The 19,560-nt window shown below is 33.5% G+C and overlaps 1 protein-coding gene across 1 annotated transcript in view; it reads left to right on the top strand.

Annotated features, from left to right (window-relative positions):
• The first annotated feature begins 9,049 nt into the window (after positions 1-9,049).
• LOC111426002 (uncharacterized) overlaps positions 9,050-19,560 on the top strand; it is a 52,241-nt gene continuing 41,730 nt past the window's right edge. Inside the window, exon 1 of the mRNA XM_023060332.2 lies at positions 9,050-9,995. Coding sequence (XP_022916100.2) covers positions 9,212-9,995 — 784 coding nt within the window. The 5' untranslated portion in view covers positions 9,050-9,211. The remainder of the gene's footprint in view (positions 9,996-19,560) is intronic.

A 19,560-nucleotide genomic window follows, 5' to 3' on the forward strand; every position in this document is an offset into this window, starting at 1 on the left:
TTTGTTTTAGTTGGTTTAATAAAAGAATGCAAAAACAATAAATTAAAAATCAACAAAAAATAAACGAAAAAACGACAACACTAACAGGAATAATAAAAAAAGGTACATAAAATTACAAGACAAGTAATAAAAGATACTAAAGGAAATGTTCAAAAATTGAGATTTATTTTTTTTTAGTGCTATTATTGAAATCGGAACCCAACATTTTTGCATTTAACACAAAACCGGTGATTTTTATCAATATTATCTAAGAGTAATAAAAGTTTCTGAACTAAATTTACTATTAGAAACTGTAAAAATGAATGTAGGGTTATGATGGATTAAAAAAGTTCTGAGCAAACAAACTTGAGGAACAGCCTGTATAGTATTGTTCCCGCGGACCGATCCAACTCATAAATCGCCTAACGATTTTACATCATATTGATTTATACTGTACCAAATTTCAGCGCTTTACTGTAAATAGTGTTTTTGTAATTCGCTACGGTAATGGAAGCTATAACAGTACTCAAACGGGTGCTGTAATGAGATTCCTTACAGCATCCGATGCTGTAATGAGATTTTAGTAACATTTTATGGAACCAGTTCAAGTTGGTGACATTGGGTCATTAATTTTTCTAGTTGTCAATGTGACAATTTTTGTCTATGGATGTTTAAACACGTTCTTAGCATCGAATACAAAGTCCACAATGATGAGGACATTGACTCTGAGCAATTTCTCTTATTTTGGGAGGTGTACATGAAACATTTTTTTCAGGTGAATATATTTTGTGTTTTGACAGTTTCTAATTGTCAATTCAAAGTTTCTATTTTCAAGTGTTCCGGTGTTACCAACTGCTACATACCTATTTCCCTACATTGCCAAAATTTACTTTATTTTTGTTAAAAAAAAGTATAAAAACGCGAATTACAAAAAATAGCATAAAAAACACGTTTCATAAGACTTAAAGCACTCATTCATTAAAAAACTCGTGGCTTCGCCACTCGTTTTTCAACTTGAATTCGTGCATTTCAAGCGTGTCTTACGAAACTTGTTTTTTAATATACTATTAAGATATTTGGAAAAATGTGTTAAAATTTCTTAACTTTGATGGCCTGTATCTTTGAAATTTGAAGACTTTTACTAATTTTTTTTACATGAATCGTCATCATTTTCACTCTAGTATATGTGGTTAAATTTGTTCCCCGAGTCACCGAAACACCCTGTATTATGAAACAGCCTATATAACGATGTCAGATAAATGGGCAAGGCATGGAAAGATTGGGGAGTTATTGGAGATTTAGGACCATATATGTATAAGGCTAACTAAACGTGTGTATAAAATGGAAATGAAAGAAGGAATATGCGAGGAATGGATGAATTGATAGAGCGTGCTAACGACACAAAGGGGAGTGTATAGTTTTTTTCGAGACAAAATGGAATGGTGGTGTGGCCATAAGTGATACAGAAGTACACCTAAGCAAGTTTGAAAGCCACCCATGAGAACTGAGTGTGTAGGACTGGGGAAGATACCCCCTAGCATATTTTGTTAGAATGTAGAGATTCAAGGAGGATGGAATATATGTAGAGAGAATGAGGATCATTCTGTCATGAATGACATCATGATTGACAGCACTCTGAAAGGGGGACCAGAAAAAAAAACACTGAAACCAGTTAAAACTAAAATAGTGGTTAATTACTAGTTTTCTAGTTTAATGTAAAAAAATTAACTTGATATCGTTCCAACCTAAATAACCCCAAAAAATGTTATACTAACGAAAGTAATAATTAACTCCTGATTACAAAATAACGTTAGACGTTGGTCGTCACCGCCACTTAATTAACATAACACGTCGCGGCATCTATAATAGTATACACTTTTATCGAAATTTATTCGTTAGGTGAAAGAACAATGGCGTGCTGAGGTTCTCGCGTTGTAAACTTTAAGGGAAATTGTAGCGTTTCGACGTCGATCGCCGTCGTCGTCATCGTGGTCGTCGTCGCCGCCACGGAACGTCGGTTTGCGAACCGTTTTATTTGCCTCCAGATGGCACGATAAGAAGGGTCGGGGCTCTCTCTTCGCGTCGGGGTAATAACACTACCAAGTTGTAATTTCGAACGATAAAGTGCGCCGATCTTTTACTTTGTTTGTTCGCCGGCGTTGCTTTTGTTATTAAGTGGCACCTTGGTGAAGGCGAAGAAGGTCGTGGGCGAAGGAGGCGAAGAGGAAGGCGTCTAACCGACGGAACGACGTATCGCTCATCCAAATCTTGAATACATTAGGAAGCGACGAAAATTTTACTTTGCCTAATTACTTAATGACTTGACCTGGTTAATTGCCTAATAAAAAGTAACAGTTCTAAAAATTTTTTTTATAAAATTTGGATTGTTTTATTCTTTTTGAAGTATATAAAAAATTTTATAGTCATTCTAACCAATTTTATAATATTGTACAGGATGTAATCGACCTCCCATGAGGTTGTAGTCATCAACTATCGGGTCGGTTTATAACCGACTATATTTATTACAGACAACGTTATTATGTTAGTGACTCTATTAAAAACGGTTTCGAGAGCACAATGGGGTCGCATCCCTCCGTAATTATCGCCGTTTGTTGGATCCAATGACAAATCTATGGGGCTCAGACAAGGGTTGGTTAGGATGTGGTAGCCATTCAGGAGACGTGGTTTCCTCCTTTTTTTCTTTTTCCCTCCTGTGTGTCTATATTCCGGACGTGTCATTATCATCGTATTAAAATAAATCATTTTCGTTAGGGCCACCCTTGAACAGAAAAAAATGGACAAAAAAGTAAGGATGTTGCAGCGAAGAGAATTAATCAACGATATATACATTTTTTAATTTAAAATAAAATAATATCTAATTTAAGTTTGATAAATCTCACTTTTTCACGATTTTTTTGTTACTTCTCAACGAGCTTTTCGAAAACTAGAGGACCGTAGCTAAAGTTGAGTTGAATGGAGGCCAGATTGCCACAGGGGACCCTTTTGCGTTTTCGGCAACAAATCGGGGTGTTTTGTACCGCTTTCTGCACAATGATCCCTTAACAGTAAGTTAATGGAGTGGCCTACAAAGCCTAATAGAGACATTGTTGTACCCGGTGACAACTTGGTTCTCAATCGACTTTATAAAAACTGTCGAACCACTTTGTTAGCTATTTAAAATCGCTAACGTTCCATCTGCCTGACCTATTTTATTATTTAAGAACAAAATTTAAATATAAAATGCAGTTATTTTGATTTTGTTCTTAAAACGTGCTTATTTGTACAAGTAGACAAGAATAAGAAATGTTGGGTAAGAATAAAAAATTTGTTGATGGCAAATCATGTTATAATACAAAACGAAACAACATAAGGATTCAGAATAAATAAAGAGTTCCACCAAGATGATACACTATCATGCATACTCTTCAATATACGAGATGCAGGAAGATCATACGAGGTTCATAATTATCAATAAAATCGTACAGGTAGATTGTAAAATCAAAAAAAGACATCATAAAAGCATTCTGCCTATTAGTTGCTACTACCTTTGATAGGTCATGTGGCCTACCACCAACAAGGCAGAATGGCAGAACTCTTAGAACAACCTAAGACGCTCTCATGCCACTGATGATTATGGAAACTATTTTGTTTCTTTCAAAAGAGAAGTTTTAAACGTCATAAAATTATTTTTGGCACTTAAAAGTTATGCAGAAAATGGCAAGAATGTTATTATGTGTCATTTCTTGAATTCCAACTCTAAAAGAAACCAACCTCAAAACAATACAAACCTATTGCTAAAACATCTCGATTAAAAAGTACTGAAAACAAGCTAACCAAACTCTAAAGCAACTCTACCCAATCCTAAAGTAGTCCAACTTCAAAGCGAATCTAAAATTTTATAGTAAAGGTTGTAATGCAGCAAGTTTTGAGTCTATGCAGAAAAGATCAAGAGCAAAATTTATCCATACCCATATTGGAAGAGTATAGCCAAAGAACACAAATGCTCAACGAACAAAATTTGCTAGTGGAATTTTACTTTGCCAAAGACAAAAAAATGTTGATAATTGATGCATAATGAATGATATGGATAAATGGCGAACGATAAAAAAAGAAAGTACACACTTTACTAGGAACAATAGGTGCGCAAGCAATGTAAAAGTATAATAAAATAAAATAATTTCAATTTAATTGAAGATGACAGAAAGAGTTGTATATCCGTAATTGAAGCAATAAGAAATGTTATATGTGGTAAACAACATAATATACTATAGAGATTTTTCAATACCGCAAATCAAACTCATAATGAAAGATTTTGCGATTATTTAATTAGATTAAAAACTCTTGTAGAAGATTTTAAAAATAATTTATCTTGAGATAACATCGTATTATAAGCAACCAAATAAGAAAAAAAGCTAACACCAAATTTTTTTTTGGATTTCAAAAAGTAAATAAATAAGCTGTTATTTCCTCTTTTTATAAATTATCTTAGACGGAAACATAGATTGTCACTGATGACTTATAAATCGATGTCGGTTCTTTGGATTACTGCCTTGGGTTGTATGCCACCCCAGAGAGGGTACAAGGGTATAAATTACCCCCGTGAAAGGGGGTGTGCCGTCCGAGGCGTGATCGAGGTGTGCGGTCTGACACTTACCAGTGCCCCTCGTGTATATAATTATACGTACTGATATACGGACGACAGCACCACCTTATAGTTCGTTCTCGCTTCCACTTACCATTTTAAGAGCCGACGAACCGGACCGGATCTACAATAAAAGGTAAGCGAGGAGGCGCGGTTCGGAACCAAATCTGCCAGCTGATACAGCTGTTCCACTAAGAACCCAAGCCACGGTGCACGAAGAATGAAAAGTTATAAAGTGAGAAAGAGAAAACAGAAAGTTGGATGTAAAAAATTCATTTTGTGAATGAAATTGGTTTTAGAAAGAGATAAATATCTTGAGCTTAGGTATTAGTAGAAAGTTTCGGTTGATAATTGAGAAACTAAATACCGAACAGCAAGATTGAACAATGCCGTCAAATCTCGCGCTTTAAAAAAAGAACCTCAATCGGAGACCGCGAATGTAAACTTGACGACGACTACGGTTTTACAACCTTGATTACTGTGATCGTCACATAGACGCAGTTGCGAAGCCGCGAAATGAGCTACGACTGATTTTCGCTCAAATTGCTCGCCATTAAGCGCCTTTAATTAATTACCATTATCGTTATTAAGCGCGCCGCCCCTTTGATCTTGCTTACACCGCGACCATTATATTGGCCAATAAATACTGTCCGTTTTATTCATCTTTACGTTTTGTAATATAATAAACGCGACTTGCAGACAATTCCTTATTTCCGGAATTAATTGCGTATTGTTACGGCTACGACGAAAAAAATTTCCTTGGCGACAACATTCTTATACGGATTTATTTCTTTTCGTTTATATTTTATGGTAGTCAGAATCAAATGATCTACTTTGTATTGTATCATCCAACCTTATTGTATTGAATTACTAGAATACAGTTAACACATAATTGATTGGGATAGCTTCAAGAGTTTAACAATGAAATGCAATTAGAACAAGAAGTAGAGATATTTACATTAAATCCTAGAATAAGTGAAATCAAGAACCCAAAAAAAAAATTTACAGCTAATTACAGAAAAAAACTTGGAAGGAATAGCCTTAATCCTAAACCCATGAAGACTAGCTAGAAACAAAATCAAACACTTAAATATACATATGTAAATCAACTAGAACCAAATGAAAATAGCACCAGACTGGGATAAATGATTACAAAGAGAAGAAAGGTTTAAACGAACAACACCTAATGTGGTGTATGTGGCAATAAAAGAAGATATTAAAAGGAAATCTTGGTCTGATCTAGCTGAAAACGTATTTAAATGAGTTCTAAGAAACGCTAAAACATATTTAATCACTGCTGCCTTTAGAATAAGATTTTTTCCCAGATTTTGAAAGGTATCTGCTATCATATTTATACCAAAACCAGAAAAACAACATGATCAAGTCTTACAGACCGATTTCATTGTTTCCTATAAAATCAAAATTGATCGAGAAGCTCCTTCTGGACAACAAGCACGAGTGTATGTGAAGACATCATTAGAAAATTGATCATGATGTTTCACCTTCTCGCAAAAGAACTTAGCATGCATAATCCACTTAGTCGCTGGTTAGTTATAGTAGACCTGAACCTTCTTTACAGTCTTCTTAATGCGCTAAAACTTCTTTCAATAACAAATCGTTTGAGGAAAAGTCATAAAAGCAACAATTGCATTGTTATCCTGCAAGAAAATAAATTAGGTTCCTTCATGTTTTCTTCAAAGTGTCATGATTGTGTTAAATTTGTTATAATATGCCACCCTTGTCAATATTGTAACTATGTTCCAGTTTTTTACAAATGTATAGAATTATGGATATTAAAAATTTCAGCTGCAGCTATCTCTAAGGGTATAAGGAGCTTATCTTCTTCGATCTGGTTAGTTATTAATTTGATCTATTTCATTGGCTAATTCACTAACTTCTTGATAAATGCTTACAAAATGTGTTCCATGATGGCTTCTGAATTTTTCATGAAACGTTTCAATAATTGCTATGTGCTTCTTAAGACCAAGAAAATGTATGCTACGTTATGAAACTCTACTTTGCTCTTATTAGCTCTTGGTCTCATACTGTCGTCTATAAATTAGTTACTTTCTACCAATATATTTGTTAATCTTCTGACTTATAGAATTGTATAGGATTGTATACGTAGCAGGCATCCGCCTACTTGTGGCGCCGCTCAACTATAGCGATTAGTAACAAAATATTAATTGTCATATATTTTGACAATATTTTCGTAAAAAATTCGGATAGTTTTATGTTTTGCCAACGGTCTCGTTTTGCATAAGAGTGTTAAATTTGCTACTAATATTCCTTGAAACATTTTTTTTCAAAAAAAAGTTAAGGATTTTCTTAGTACTTGAAGCACAATAATTCAAAATTGTCCTGAAGTAAGCATAAGTTAGCTACTCTAATCTAAGTCTGTGTGTATTTTTCAACCATTATTCATCAAACCCAAGACTTGTGAATTTGTCCATGTCCAATCGAAAATTACATAGTGCATGCGTTTGGGTGCATTCTTTTTCCTGATATATCAGCTTTGATAATCGCTTTATCACCCAAAGTAAAAAATCATGTCAGTTCTTTACCTCATCGATTATCTTTAGTTCTGGCTGTAAAAATCAATTAGTTCATTATTTGGCATGTATAAATTTTTACACTGAAATTCAGAAAGATCAATATGTATAAAGTCGTAAAGTTGTCTCTAATAAATTTGTGGATATTGTTGACAGATTTTGCCCTTGAAAGAAAAATTTGGCAGCAGATAACTGGTCCACAAGTTACCCTTTAGCAAAGCAGTTGCATAAAATCCAATCACACTTGTTGGAACATGCGGGAAAATAAAAAAGAAATTTCTCCAGATGATGCCAAACAAGACTAGACCAATAAATTCATCAATGATGTTCTTGTTTCTTATTGCCAGGAAAAAAGTAAAGCTGTTTTGCTACTCTTCACGACGTGGAGTTCCTGTCCGTGGGTTACAAATTTTTAGCAAATTTACCAAATCTTAAACCTAAAATAAAAAAATATTTTATTTAATTAACTATTCAAGGGGGCAAAATTAGAATTAACTTTACCCAATAGCTTTGTGAAATACCTTACATATTATTAATATTTCTAGAAAGGAATTTGCAATTAATTTAGGCGTTTCAAATTTCAAAGAAACAAAATTTAAAATTTTAATTTTAATCCCTTCGTTAACATTGAAATAACGCATTAATATTGGAAATAATTTAATGTTTTACAATCTTCTTGCAAAATTTACTGACTAAATAATATCTCAAGAAAAAATACCTACTAGTTTTTGATGTAATTTCTAGTAAATGCAGTAAATTAAAAAAAAATAATTAACACATCAAAAGGACACCCCAAGCAGTTTTCTGATATATATTAATCGTTTCCACTTCCAGCTGACGTTGAAACCAATGGTTACCATAAAAGACTAATCGAAGAAGTGAGACGGATAAAAGCATTTTGGGTTATTACTGTTTACCGGCTGTAGGGTATATTGAGTAATTACAAAGTCTAGTTTTTAATATTCAATGGGGTATGTGTGTGGGCTGGGTGTGGTACTACAGCTTTGTGAGATGATTTAATTACTAGGCAACAACAAGATGTAGTTTATATGTAGACGATCTAAAACACCGACGAATATCTTCAACTATGCGTGTAATTGGAGTTGCGTATGAAATTGAAATGAGATCATTTGCATGTGAATAGGAGGAAATAGTAGTAGAGAAAGATTAAACGTGCCACGACTTCATCAATTTATCAAGAAACGAAATGCGGTTATGGAACTAATAGTTGCATTAATAATTAATAATTCCTGAAGATGTCAGAAATCGTGCATAAAAAAATGATGATAAAAACTAAGCACCTACTTGGTTAATAACTCAAACAGACAACGAGTTTAGAAAACACAACTACCTTTTCGTTTTTAAACCGGCATCAATTACGTCCCGAATCCCACCAACAAAGCGATCCCCGAAAAAACAAACAAACAACAAAAAAATATCCGAAGTGGGGGGGCGCCCTCGGAGATAAATTACGTTAACCCGAAACAAAAAGCGGTCGAGGCAAAAAGCTCCATTGCCCCGCCCCACCCGAAAACAATTGCAAAAAAGCTACGTCAACTACGTGCCGGTAAAGAGCTATATTTCAGCCGCGCCGACAATAAACACATGTTAAATCTCTTTTATAAAACAAAACCTCATTAATTTCAAGTGAAACAAATGACGCCGGTCGACGTCCATCGTCCGATTGGTGCGGCATCCCATGAAAGGATAGACATCAAAGCGACGCCGCACCAATCCGAAACATCGGTCGTAAAACAAGACCGGTTTGGAGGCGCCTCTAAAGGCCGGACCTGTATCGTTTGCAACGCCCTCTGGAGGCGTGGCGAACTGTCACCCGACTGGTTTCGCACGGATAACTACGATTGGATTCATTTCAGGTCGGATCCAAGACGGCGGCGGGAGTGTTTCGGTGCTTCTCAAAGCTAAACGGCCTCGTTATTGTTTTGTTTTTCGGCGTGTGCGTAAAAATATTGACAAAAAAAAATGGATTGACGCGCTCGCGAGAAGGGAAGAGTGCATAGTGTCCAATTGGTAAACGATGCAAGACACTGAGGTCGTCAGCCCAAAGTCCGAGATGTCTCCGTACCTCGTCTCCTCAAAATACGGGAGTCCGTGCTCGAGTAGATCGCAAAGCCCTTGCTTACCGGAAAATCATCAAACTGATCTAACGGTCCACGAAGATTCAACTAACAAGTTCTTATCCGACGATGAAATCAGCGTAGGATGTCCATCCCCGGCTTTGACTTCGCCCCAAAGAATGACTGCCAGTCCAACAACATACAGACATCATCATCACCACCATGAAGATCATTCGGACGGTGAAGATTATTTCAAACCATTAAAACGACTCAAAATGGTTAACATTGATGTTGAAAGGCGAATATCACCAACGGTGGAAGTTGAAGATCGAGGAGCTGTTGGAGTTAAAAGTTTCTCCATAATGGACATCCTCAACCATCGACCATCTTCAAAATCACAAGGTGGTGCCACAAAAATCGTGAGACCGTGGGATTTGGATCCGGAAATTGAAGCTCAACAAAGTTTCGAACGTTTTCATCGGCACCTAAAAGCCCAACAGCTCGCGCTTCTTAGACCGGAATTCGCGAACTTCGCTAATGCTAGTTACGCGTCAGAAACTGGTAGTGACCGGTCTTCTAGTGTGGCCAGTGACTGTTGTTCGCCGGATATTCTACAGAATTCCGCGCACCAAAGACAAAGGCAAAATCAACAACAGAAACAACAACCAGGAGGGACTCCTTTGGATGCACTCTTTCAAATGACTTCTAAGACTTTTGATTCAAGTACTGGTGAAGCTAGTTCAGGTAAGCTTTCAAAAAAAAATAACACAAAAATTAATTGATAAATTAATTTTTATGATCTAAATAATAATATATGGGTTGTATAGGAAGGACCTGATGATGGTATTAATTCGAAATCGGTTGCCTATAGATTATGAAATTGACTGATATTTCTTTATTAAAATTGTGTATAATCTTGTAAATGTTAGTTAACCCATATAGTTAAGTGGAAAAGCAACTAAACTAAAATAGAAATCAAAATAAAACTTTAAAATGTCTTGTTTATGCGAATTAGAAGATGATACATGTTCGTAATGAGAGTTTATAATTGTTTCCGTAGTTTGTATTGAAAAATGCGTTAAATTGCAATGAATTGCATTGAGTTGCATTGAGTTGCATTGAGTTGCCGTACTATTCACAGGGAAATCGCTTAATACGAGTAAATATCGTTATCTAGCAAAAATTTTGAAAAATGTTTCAAACAAAAATTATTTCTGATTATTTTCTAAAGAAAAATTATTTGGGAAATTTTTTGATACATCCATTAATTATTGGGATAACCTCAAAAATGCCACCTAAGAAGGGGAAGATATCGAATGTTTTGTGTTAAACGATCGATTTTAAACCAGTTTATAAGCAAATATTGTATTAGACATTCAATTAAAACAATAATAAGCCTTGAATTGCAACTATGTATTGAAATCGCTTTAAAGGAGTAAATTAATGTTTTCCACAAAAAATTTAAAAAAATTTTTGAAACAAACATTATTAATGATATAATTCTAAAAAAATTTTGTTTGAATGTTTTTTTAATATAACTTTTATTTATTGAGATAATCTCAAAAATATAAATAAAAATGATTTGATATAAAGCAATTAAAAATAAAATTATTGTGATTTCTATCTTAAATGATATTTAAATTTTTAATTCTTGATTATGCAATTTAATTTTTTTTTCACAATAAAATAAATTTTAAATAAAACTCAACACTTTCTTTTTGAATAATAATTAACGAATTAGTTTCTTCTATTGCGTTATATCCCAATACAATGTTAAAACAACATTACGTAACGAGAATTATAGAAGCAAAGCCAATGTTCAACAAATCAAATCCGTCAGATCAATCGATCCCAATCAAACCGTGTTACTATCATTGTAAATGCTATTTCATTCACAATTAACGGAAAGACCATGTCGAAATCGCAAAACGTTTGTTGGTTTCAATAAGTAAATAATTATTTATTGCTACTTTAAAACTGTAAGTTTTTCTTTCAATTTTTTTTCAATCCATCTTCACAATTTAATGTGTTTTTTTATTTTAGATTTTAGTGGTTTTTATGTTGTGTTAGAAAATAAAAACTAAGCGCGGTCGTTCAAAAAGTCATAAAATCTGAGTAGATTTTTTTAAAAATTTTTTATTGCTTTCTCGATCTATAGTGATAAAAGAGAATCCAAAAAGGACATCGCGTCCTCCAAATTAACCACATACGAAAAATTCCTAAATTAATTCTCGGCAAACTGTAGAGAGAGCGCTAAGTAAAAACGTAAAACGTTCTAATTGGTCCTGTGAGGAGTATAGTATCAGATTTTATTTCTACTTTTATTCCTCTATTACGAGCTTGTGTACAGAACCGTTTAGAATTCCAAGTCTAAAATAACCGGTCCTACATTATTTCATTTGATTCAAACCAATTTATAATCTCATAAAAATTTTAATCTTAAAACACATTTTAATGTTTATGTATTTTGTATTATGCACACCAATCTGGGTTATGATTTTCAAAAAAGTTTTTATACGCATAAAGAAAAAAAACTTGGTAAACGACATCGATTGGCGAATTAATTACAATCGCTGTCTGCGCAATTACCAGTTCGTATAATATGAGTTTGATTAATTAGCTTGAGCTTTCGCTTACTTATCCCTGCGCGCGAGGTCTCCTGCTCAGTCACCGTATCTTTGTCTGCTATATGTGCGTTATCTCATCGGCTAGATCACCGTTTGCAATCGCAACAGCACTTTTGCCACACGTCAATTATCGACTTCATCTCCGCCAGATAAGGATTTCTGTCGGTTTTTGCTCGTCGTTAATTAAGTTTGTCAGGCTTGTAAATGTAAGCGTGGAATGTCTGTGAATTATTATTATTTTACTCGTTTTGTTGTAACATGGTTGGTTGGGTAATATACAGGAAGTTATAATATGGGTGTGTAGATATTATTTGATAAAAGTTACTACTACTTTAAATGATTTTGTTTACAAGCTAATCTTTATCAATGATTTTATCTAGTTATGTTAATTAATTAAATCGAATTAAAGTTGCTATATAAATGACTAGATACAAATTTATAGGCATTAATCTAATTCTTCAGTATGTTTTTGCTAACAACTTTGATATTTGAGAAGAAAGTAAGTGAAGCAATTTGCGAAACATTACAAATTGTTTAATTATGCTTCTTAAATCAATGAGACTGAAAGTGAAACCTATGTTTGTTAATACATGATTTTGGCAATGAATAAACATCATTATATTAACCATGAAAAACGAATCAATTTGTTTATGATAACCATATTTTTAGTACAATATTTCTCCATTTTTCTTAAAAAGTCCTCTAGCAGATTAAGGCCTTAATCAAAATGCTCAATAGCTTGAAGAAAGTCGTGAAGGTGTTTGTTGATGATGTCATAAATGGAGAAATTGAAATAGAAGGAACGCATAAGAGGTAATATAAAACATGATTGAAACAAGGAGAGACATGGAGGAGAAAAAAAATTGATAAAATACAAAGATCAGAAATGGTAACGATTAGAGATTTAAACAATTAGACAGGATCGAGAAAATGCGCTATACATAAGAAGAAGTTTACTAGAAAAACAAGGAATCATTGAGAAGAGCCGCATAAAGTCAATCAGAATGTAACAAAAATCATGCAAGATTGGTTGGAACAAAGACATTGTAGTTATCGCGTGATGGAAGAGATGGTGTGATGTTGACTAAAAATGTTGAGATATGGGCTAGAAAGATTGATTTTGATGCCAAGAATCTGTCACAACCTAATTTTGGCAAATTCAAAGTACCTTATAAGTACGAAGGCTTTCACGGCCGGTGTGAATTAAACTAAGATTAGAACTAAAACTAGAACTAACACTAGAAACTTCGAACTTCGACCAGTTTCTGAAGAAGGTTGCAACATGGCATCCGAAACGTCAAACCTTTTATTAAAAGACGCACGGCAAAACCCGAAAGTTTCTAGTGTTAGTTCTAGTTTTAGTTCTAATCTTAGTTTAATTCAAAGTACCTTATCATTTAAAATTTTTTTATATTGTCTTCTTGCCAGCTTTACAATTCGAAATGTCACATGATTATTAAAACCTATTAATTTTATCGTTTCTCATCCTAATAAAAACGATAAGTTTTTATTCAATAATATTTACTTGACGTTTTAGATGGCTCAATAGGTTTGCAAGTATCATTTGTGCCATCAATTCATTCTATGTTGTCTCATCTCAGTTTTACCACTACTCCCAAAAGTAAATGAAATCAATGATTTCTGCTATTTATGGGATTCACGAAGCCGCAAAATAGTAACACAGCTGCCTTAATACAGAATGTACCTATATTCTGGCCAGATACTGTAGGGATCAAAAACGTATGTTTACCATAAAGCTTGCTGGTATGTATTCTTTATGGATATCTCTGTTTTGACAAAAATAAAATGACTGAAAAATAATGGTACTAAAGTTTGATTGTAACTTTGATTATTTTCTATTGTCAGAACATCTTTGTGGCTTGTTTCTTCCATCGAAATGATATTTAGAGTTTCTGTGTTTTTAATATCTCTATGATATTTCTGTTTGTCTCTGTGTTTATCTTCTTCCCTGTGCTATCAAAAAGTTTTATTCCATTTGGACAAAGGCAGTTTTGCCAGTAAAGATAGAAAATTTACTATAACTAACCTGTTTCTGCTAATACTTTTGCATGGTTCAAACCTCTCAATCCACTAAAATGGACCTACCACTTGAAATATTATGGACATCATGCGTCCATCTTAAACAAGTTTTACAGCTTATTAATCATAAGCAAATATATAGCATAACTAGTGCTACTTACTCTTCAACTTGTTATCCAGTATTTGATCAATATAAGCTTTCTATAATTAGGTAGTGCTGTATTCCCTTGGTATTAGGTTCGCTTGGAAAACCTGTAATTGAATAATTTGCCATTGTTTATCGTTAGCAAGCTTATTTTTTACAAAAGTTCAACAAATGTAAGAAGACAATGTTTTGTCAGGCGCTAAGATTCTTCTTTGTGTTCATGAACTGATGAAATTTATTGATGAATATAATTCAGACTATAGCACATACAGATTATCTTTTCACAGTCAAAATGGTAAAGAAGACTGATATTTGACTTAAATAACTCTATCAGATTTCGACCAATGACTTGGAGATGAAAGAAATCTGTGCAAAAATGTTATTTAATAAGTTTTTGGCAAAACACTGAGAGGGAAATATGTTAATGTTGGTAACGAGTTTGTGCTACACATCATGCAATTTCATTAAATAACTTTTTGACCAATAAACACATTTGTGTGACGTCTCAGCTTTCTTAGTTAGAGAATTTAAAACGTAATATATCAATAATGACACGAATTCTCTGTGTGACGAGAAATGTGTAATCGTTGGGAATTTCTCAATCCTTTAGATTTAGTGTTTCTAGGATCACACAGAAAAATGTTTTTACTGAATTATCATTGCAATAATCAATCCACACAAATATATGCCGTCTCTCATTAAAACATGGAAAATTGATATAGAATAACTAGAAGTGGCTTTCATCTTAATGAAAATTGCACAAATTTGGTAAGGTGCTTGTGATGGTGAGCCTGTTGAGTGATATAAGTCAAATATCTGGATTTATCATACTTAAGTTGGTACTTGGAATATTCCATGAATGACTCCGATATAGTTCCGAGCAAAAATAAATCAAAACGATTCTTACAAAGTTTTATTTTTCTGACATTTTCTGACGTGCAGCGGTGTCGTGTCCCCTCTTGAATCGATTTGAAACGCTACGCCACAATTTAGATGAAAAGATTGATTGCACTGAACTTAATAGAAATGTTGCTTTGAGATTGAAAATTTTAGAATCCTGGTTTTCCACGTATTCTATGTACATGAATTACCAAATTAACTGAAGAAAAGTAATAAAACTTTGCAAAAATCTTTCTTGGCAAACACTTTAATAAAATTAAACAAAACCATAAATTTTCTGCATACTTGATAGTCCAATTTAATTTTCTTGGCAATTCAATTTAAACGAAAAAAATAATATTGGGTTGGAATGAATCCAAGAAACTATAATAGATGAGCACAATATACACTAAAGTAATCGCAATATATTACATATTAAATGACATAATTTTAAAGTAAGACTAAAAATCGTATTGTGGTTATCTCCGTAGGGTCTTACAATTGCGAATTAGTTTCTTCAATCTTCATTGCGCCATTCTCTCGTCTCGAACGCTATCGAAAGGTTTGAAGCGATTGCACTCAAGATATCGACGCAGTTCGTTGTTGCGTAACGCATCTTATACTGTACTCGCAAGGTAATCACATTTGAAGAGAACGGCTTTACCTCTCTCTCATCATACAAAGAAGACAATTTTTTTTAACAATTATTGACGTTTTTGGTTTTGCTTTCCCCAATTAAATTTATTCAATTTTTTAATCTAAACATGTACAGTTGTTATATATGGTACGTTAAGGACCGTATTGGGTTTATTTCTGATATTCTCTTGGGTACACCGTGTGAGGTCCTTACGACCACCTCTCGAGGCGAACGGTACCGCATTATACGGCCAAATCGGCGCACAATGGCCTGGGTCTGAAGGGGGCTCCGAAGGTCCTTCGTGTATCCTTCTCCGTTCGCTACCCATCTATCATGTGAATTATTACATTAAAGGCGTGAAGACCGGCGATTAACGAAGAAGAGAACGCGAGAGGCTCGGCAAAATGAACGAGAACGATACTCTGACATCGTCGTCGTCGTCGTTGTCCCACTCACCTTTCTTTTTCCGCCCCGCGAAGAATTAATGCGGTTACGCAGCCGGCTTCGAACCGCATTGATGACGATATTTTAGAACCGTTGGCGAAATTATTGCCATCACATTTTCAATTTTTATTCTTTTTTTCTTTATCCTCATATTCTTCTTTTCAAGAGTGCAATGGTAATTATAGGGGTTGGTTTTCGGGGCCGCAGAAAGTGTTTATCATCTTTCGCGGTGGTGTTCGAAAAGATTTTTTCGAGGTAAATGACGCTTTATATCTAGAGCGCCGATCTCTGCCAAAACTAAAGCGTTTTTTGACGACTTAACTTTCATGGTCTTTATCTTGGCACTTTTTGGGGCAACCATTATAGTTGGCTATTGTGTGAAGAAATCTTTTTGGGTGTAGGTATAAATAGGTAGTATTTTAAGTTTTAAAGCCAATTAAAATTAGGATTGTGTTTTATGATTCACTCTTCATTAACTCTACAATCTTTTTAATGGCGATGAAAAGATTAAAAAAAGATTAGGAGGTCATAGATTACATAGTTATTTAGATTCTCGTAGAAAGATTTGAATTATTAAGTCAGTGAATGCAGGAAAGCGAAAAATTATCAATACACTGCAACCTTCAAGTTGGTGAATTTTGTTTTTGAGTTGGCACTACATCTGCAACTGAAGGTAACAACCAAAGGTATATATCGTCAAACATTCTCTGACTGAGTTATGGATTGCGGATGCAAAATTATTTTTGATCATTAGCTCTTACTTATTCCAAAAATCTCATGTCATTACAATTGTTGCAAAATTAATGCAAAAAATGTAAAAGAGTAATGATGCAAATAAATGTTTTGAAATACTAGAAATGCTTGTCACAACAAAGTTAAATGTATATAGTTTAAACATGAACAAATACAAATGTCAAACCATAATCGGATTTGATACTTAACGCAATAACGTAACAGTTATTAACTAGTTAATTAGAAAATAAATTAATAAATCTATTTTAGCAGATTGCTAGATTAGTTGAATAAGTTGCTGAAATTATATTAAACATTTTTAAGTATATATTAATAATTTTATTAAGAATTAATATTATATAAGTGAAAGTATCAAACTTTAAACTACAAATCAAATAAGAAAAGGTTATTACTTAATTACATAAATACTTACTTATTAATACTTAGTGATTAGTAATATTACTTGGAAACGTTTTGAACTTAATACTATTATTCCATCTTCTACAATAAATGAAATTGTATTTGTATGGTCAGAAACAGCAAAATCAACTTCACCTTGATGCTCAGTTTTCCTCTGATTCTTTCTGGTTATGTAATCAGTCTCTGTGAGGTGAACCCAACATTAAGATTTTATGAAATTTTCACACTTAAATAACTTTTCTTGTGTTCCTATTGAAATGTTATAACTTTTTCTAAGTTAGAATGGTTTATTCCAAAGTCCTTCTGGAATTGTTGCTAAGTTAATAGTGTTAGTTGATAAAGTATTATACCTTTGGTAATAGATATAATGTATATGTCATAATTCGATACTTTCAAAATCTAATTAACTCAACAACTTCCGCCAACAGATTGATGCCTGTTTTGTGGATAAAATCATCTTCAACGACGTGACTCCTTTCACCTCCATGGTTTCATTAATAGACACAATGGCTGATTTGACGCTCAGAAAATCCACAAAGGTTGTTGCACAATTTGGCATGCATTGTGGTCTATTGAACTGTTTTTCATTGAAGTCGAGGCACGCTAACAGGAAAAAATGAACGTTAACATGGTATTATAATCCAGTTTTTTGAGTGTCAATTGCTATGTATTGCTATTGAAGACATGAGATTTTCTGGATGTTTTCGAGGCCAGAATTGACAATCACTATCTCTTTTAGGAGGTTTCTGGAAGAAGTAGATTTTTGTTAACTAGTCTATGACCACTCAAGCTACATCAACCAAATACCACCAGATCTATGCAAATTGCATCTGACAGCAAATCTGAGTGAGTGGCCTGACGCATTATCAACAACTAATGGAACCTTATAGTTGAGATTTTTTGTCTTAGATTAATAGTAAGCACGTTGAATATTACTAAGGCATTTGAGTTTGTAATCTGATATATCGCTAGCTACTTAAAATTTTTCTGCCATCCGTTGTATGGAATTGTTTAATTTTAAGGAAAAGCGTAAAGCCAAAATCTACGGGCAAGAACTTTTGTATGGGTTGGGTTGGGTCAAAATATTTAGTATAGTAGATTTAAATATTTGCTACAACACAAAACTTAACTACATCTCAACTATGAAGTTGAAGCTAAAATTATTGAATGACCTTTCTAGTCGGATCGTTCGATTGATAGAGTGATTGGGATACCAAAATATGACCAACCCAGCCCAACTTCCTGCCGTAGACTCTATCTAGCTAGGTATTTCACACACATCATTTAAACAATTAATTGATAAAAGCAAAAATTTTCTATACTACTATCTAAAGTGAAGTGTAACAAATATAACTGATATGTTCAAAAAAAAGACTGAAAAGACAGCAATAAAAATCTTTTCTTTGGTGCATTTCGGTTTATCCTAGAACACTTATCTTATAATTGAACTAATAATTAACTCGTTATTTTTTTAATTAAGTGCGGCGTTCTAAATTTTTCGAGATAAATTCGTCGATGTTGATTGGTTAATGGTGCCAATCGGTGCCATGATGTTATCGCAGTCTTTAAATGGCACACTTCCTCTGCCATAAAGATCAAATACAGATCAACAAAGTTATGACATCATGTGTTTTGGAGACACAAAAATGTATATTTTTGTATTTTCTGATTTTTGATTCATCAAGTTTGTGTCCATTCTTGTGCAATTGGAGTAATATTTTCAAAGCGCGTTAAGTCATAGAATCAAAGTGGTCCTACAAAGAAATCACTTAATTAATTCATTTTCTAGCATGATTTCCGACACCGTTTACGCTTTGATGAAATTTTTTTTTGATCGGTAATAAATAACTGAAAATAGGAAGAAGTAATTGACGAAATCATGAAGAAAATTGAACTATCAAAGGGATTGTGTAGGAAGTAATTGATTTAAAAATTTTTTTTTGGTTTGGTGTTTGGATTTTATGCCAACTGATATTCATTACGCAATTATGCAAACAAAAGAAGCTGAAAGAAGGAAATTTAAAATGTACCTATTATGCCATATAAGCAGAAGATTTTTACATCTTTTCTGCCAACATTTTTTATAGTTGCAACAAAAGCATCTTACCAAAGCAATGCCAGATTTTGCCATATTCAAATAAAGAGTACTTCCAATAATTGGCCATTAATAACTATCTCTCTACCAATAGAATATTGGTGATAAATTCCTCTCTAGTCATTGTAATCATCAACTCATAAACCAATTTCGCATTTATCCCTGGTTATTACACTTATGACGGTCAAAGTGATGTAAAAGCGTTTTTAAAAAAGGAAATTTCAACTCGTCAAGGAGTCTTTCCATATTAGGAAACTTGAAGAACTTGAAAAGGTGATATCATGATATTG

The sequence above is a fragment of the Onthophagus taurus genome, chromosome 2 (assembly GCF_036711975.1).
Source record: "Onthophagus taurus isolate NC chromosome 2, IU_Otau_3.0, whole genome shotgun sequence".
NCBI classification, from domain to species: domain Eukaryota; kingdom Metazoa; phylum Arthropoda; class Insecta; order Coleoptera; family Scarabaeidae; genus Onthophagus; species Onthophagus taurus.